General features: G+C 34.4%; 1 protein-coding gene across 1 annotated transcript in view; it reads right to left on the bottom strand.

Moving 5' to 3' along the window:
- Positions 1-1,562: 1,562 nt before the first annotated feature.
- LOC117107285 (C-type lectin domain family 17, member A-like) overlaps positions 1,563-4,280 on the bottom strand; it is a 4,786-nt gene continuing 2,068 nt past the window's right edge. The window contains exons 2-4 of the mRNA XM_033248917.1: positions 2,655-2,812; positions 2,169-2,259; positions 1,563-1,684 (exon numbers count right to left, since the gene is read on the bottom strand). Of these exons, the coding sequence (XP_033104808.1) occupies positions 1,563-1,684; positions 2,169-2,259; positions 2,655-2,812 (371 nt within the window). The remainder of the gene's footprint in view (positions 1,685-2,168; positions 2,260-2,654; positions 2,813-4,280) is intronic.

Raw genomic sequence — 4,280 nt, 5'->3', positions numbered from 1 at the left:
GTATAACCGTAATACTGTATCCGGTGCATAATGTTAGTTTTACATTTAAATATTTAGGCCTACATTTGAAATATTTAGTACCTTTAGTATACTGCGATTAGACAGTGGCGTATCCGAGTTTTGAAATGGAGGGGGTGAAATGATGGCGGGGGCGAAGGTCAAATGAGGAGAGCTTTAAAGGGTGAGGTAATTTAAAGTGATTTCTAACTACTTGAGTGTGATTTTCTTTTACGGGGAGGGGGAACCCGCGCACCACTCAATATACGCCACTGCCATCGATTCCAAGTATCGATCTATAGGTCTTGATCCTATAGTCATATGTGTCTTGTTATGTGGCGTCGGATGTGAGGAACATCCTATGACTAAATCGTAAACCAAAGTAGCGACGTTTCGCAATGGTATCAAGATTATTGAATTGGTTTCATTAAAGTGGGCCATGTTTAATGGACAGGAACTTACCTCGGCAATTTGCACATATAGTAGCTATGATTTGAATATCCTGGATACGCCCGTTAAATACATACATACATAAGTACGGTACATAGTTGCTCATACCAAAACAGGCCTACTTAAATAACTTGAATTAATTTTCCCCTTTAGTTGGCGTCGTTCATGTTAACGCCTACCTTTTCCTAGCTTTCCTTAGGGTAGTCACTTTAAAGACACTATCAAATAAATCTAAAAATAATAAGTAATACTCATTGAAATTGCACATAATTTATCAACATTTTATACGGTCACAAAAAAAAAACAGATTTCAATGATTTAAAGGCCTTAACCTTATTTTGTCAGAATATAAAAGTGGACTTCAATTAATACTCTGTCTAAGACCTGTCTCTTATACACATCTAGATGTGTATAAGAGACAGATTTTAGCTTACTTACAAATTGTGAGTTTGTTAAAATGATGGATAGAGCTAGGAATAAAATATTTACGATAAGTGTGGCGCATGTGATGGACACATAGGGGCGGCAATATGCTGAGGTGGCCAGGAGTGGGCGTGGTCGGGCGTCGGTCAAAATATCTTGACAGTGGTCCAGTGGGCGAACCCCCGAAAAACATGACAAATTTAGGGGGTTCCGACGCTTATTCTATCGATTTTCAGATAGATAATCTCTACTAAAGAAAATACATATCATTTTTTACGGGAAAACCTGGGGTGGGAGCAAGAAAATTATCTGGGGAAATACCCCTGCCCCCCACTGGAGCCGTCACTGGGTGGTAGTGGTGATAGTGTTAGTGGTTAGTAGTGGTTTTCTACTAACCACTAAGTGAAATGAATATACTTATACCACTATTGTTAGAATCAAATTCTAGATTCTGGATTACATTAACAAAAACTTGAACTGTTGACCGTACTACAACCGTGGTCAATAGCTAGCTATTTTTGAAAAGTTGTGCCTCCCATCATGTAATTTGTGAACAATACAGTACGGCCAAAGGCTCTAGTAAGCATTCCAAATTACTGTTAGTCTTTCATGCCTGATGATTGTCACCAATGAATTATTAAGATTTTCAGCCTTAAATGCTGAAAATTGGCATAGATTAGTTAATCAATATGTTAGTAGCAAAATGTGTAACTCTGAATTATCTTACGTGTTTCGCAGATGTATTTCAAACGAGTATTACAGTCCTCCGATTGCCATTTGTTGTTATTTCCTCCTCTCATGTAAACACATTTACCTGTAGATGATGGGTGCACGTACATCAGGTCCAGTTAGCATGCAATAAAGATGTTATCAATATAAGAGAGATAAAGATGGCTGACATTAGAATATATAAATAATATATAAATATTTTATCATTGAGTCTTTCCGCGTATAAGCCTACATACAGAAAAAAATGATGAAAAGCTCACAAATACGTTGAATCTGGTTGAATGATTATCAGTACAGTACAATTAACCGTACAAATCTCCCTATAATTAAAGACCCCTCCAATTAAAGATCACCTACAATTAAACACCACTTTTCTGTCGTCCTAAATTAACAAATGTCTTATCTTTTGTTATTCTATTTAGAGACCAAAGTAGCGAAAAACCAAAAGTGGTCTTTAATTAGATGGAGATTTGTATATTATCTTTTTTTTTGACTTGGTGTACATATACCGTATAACGTACCGTAGTCTATCCACAATTTAACAGATAATAAAAACCATAAAGTCTTACGGTCACTAATACTGGGTCGGTCACTTGGCTGGAAATTTTTGTAATTCCGTGCTGTATTATCTATCCAGGTAAATTCTGGTGAGTTCGCTACCTTAAACAAATGTTAGTCGATGTGTTACTGATAATTATTCAGAGAATCAATAATCTTATATTGTATTATGATGAAACTTAATAGGCTTACTGTTGTTAGTAAAATTGATTAATTCCGATGAGGCTTAGTAATAAAAAAACACCTATATATAAGCCCAATCCCACATCTAATCGTTGTTAATGGTTGGAATACCTTTTCCAACCATTAACAACGATTAGATGTTAATGGTTGGAAAAGGTATTCCAACCATTAACAAGTCTTAGGCCTACTTATTGACTATTTATACTGGTTATTTAAATTTTTGATAAATAGAAATTAATTATTTGAAATTGAAAAGTAAACCAGTCAAAATGAATCCAGTGCGAACACTGTTTTAGCAAAAAATATGCACTTACCTTATGAAGCCCAATCCACATGTCGTCGTTGTTATCCGGTGCATTGGCTATTTCATTTTGCTCGGACATGTCGTCAATCGTAACAAGACTACATGGTACGTTATCCCATTCTGACTTAGTCACCGAAAACGTATAATCAGCGTTTATTGTCACTAAGTCTTTAAATGAAACATAAAATAGGACTAAATAAGTAAAAAACACATCACACTAGGCCTACTGTCATTATTTTAATTTCTTTCATTGTGTAGCCCTACATCTTCTCTTAATGCAGTCCTATATTATGTCTTCTTGGAGATTTACCTTAGCCGATATTAACTCAGACGCAATCTCTTGCAATGTGGTAAATCAGACAGCAGTCCGTAGTAAAGAAACAACCAGGGGAACATCTATCGTGAATTAATGTTTTACAAAAAGCCTGCCTCAATTAATTTTATTCCTGTAGCAATTATGGAATTAGTGGTCGTAATATGGTGGAAATAAATGTAGTCCTTTAAAGTGAGACCATCGAAAGCCAAACTCTTTGTTTATACTAAAGCAAAAATATGAAGATATTGACTCTAATATTATAAATTCCAATTTTACTTTAACAAACGTCACACGGTAGCACATAAAACCCAATTGTACTAGGATTAGAATTGTGGGGAAATACTCTTCACAGTCGTAGGATTTTACTCCGGTGTGACATCGAAGCTATTGTCTACATTCTCATTAAGAAATCTTCTGCAAGGCCAGTAATTATAATAACTTTATTGTTTCCCTTTTGTAACAGAGGCACAGTCGCTAAAGAGATGTGCAACAATAATTCACAATATAAGAGTAATAATAACATATGTACATTTTTGTCTTGTTATAGAAATTTCTTACTTAACTAATACACTGTCTAATTTATAATTTAGGCCCCCTATCAGTATTTTGAATTTTTTACTTAACCAATAACGAAAATAAATTATAATACGCATCCCAAGAAATGAAATACACGCCACCGCGCTCGACACCGTTCACGCCATTGCCAGGAATTCCTGACGATGCGTGACCAATGCCGAAACTCGACGGTGCGCATTCCATCTCCCGGAGAACGCATTACACTTTATCTGAATAAAAAAAAATGGCCCCGGAAAAAATGACCCCGGTAAAAATGGCCCCATAAGACAGGTAGGTAAAAATGGCCCCAATGAAAAATTCGGTAATAGAAATGATATTTTTTTTTTAATCTTCAAATATTTAAATACTGTATAAGCAAGAATTGAATCAAGAAATAAAAAATAGCCCTCAATTATAAAATACAAGAAAAAAAATTAATAATAAATAAATAAATGCTGTAAAATACCCTGTAGTGAAAATTTAATTAATAAATCAACATAAAGAATATACATATTTGAGAACTAAAATAAATTAGTTTTTAGCTCCAATGAATAGGTCTAAGTATTTTTTAAAATTATTAATATTATTAGATATTATTTCTATATTTGCGGTCAATTATTAATATTATTATTATTAATGGCTCTGATGGGAGGCTCTAAAACATTGATTCGGCACCAGTTTTGAACGACGAACTTGCAGGGAATGTTATAAACCATTTACGTGAAATTTGAAATAAAAATTTCCAATAACGTGGCGAATACCAAC

Source organism: Anneissia japonica, unplaced genomic scaffold, assembly GCF_011630105.1.
Source record: "Anneissia japonica isolate Jap-2015-1 unplaced genomic scaffold, ASM1163010v1 scaffold211_len1577895_cov191, whole genome shotgun sequence".
Classification (NCBI taxonomy): Eukaryota; Metazoa; Echinodermata; class Crinoidea; order Comatulida; family Comatulidae; genus Anneissia; species Anneissia japonica.
The sequence above is the reverse complement of the archived record's forward strand: the minus strand, read 5'-3'. Positions and strand labels throughout refer to the sequence as shown.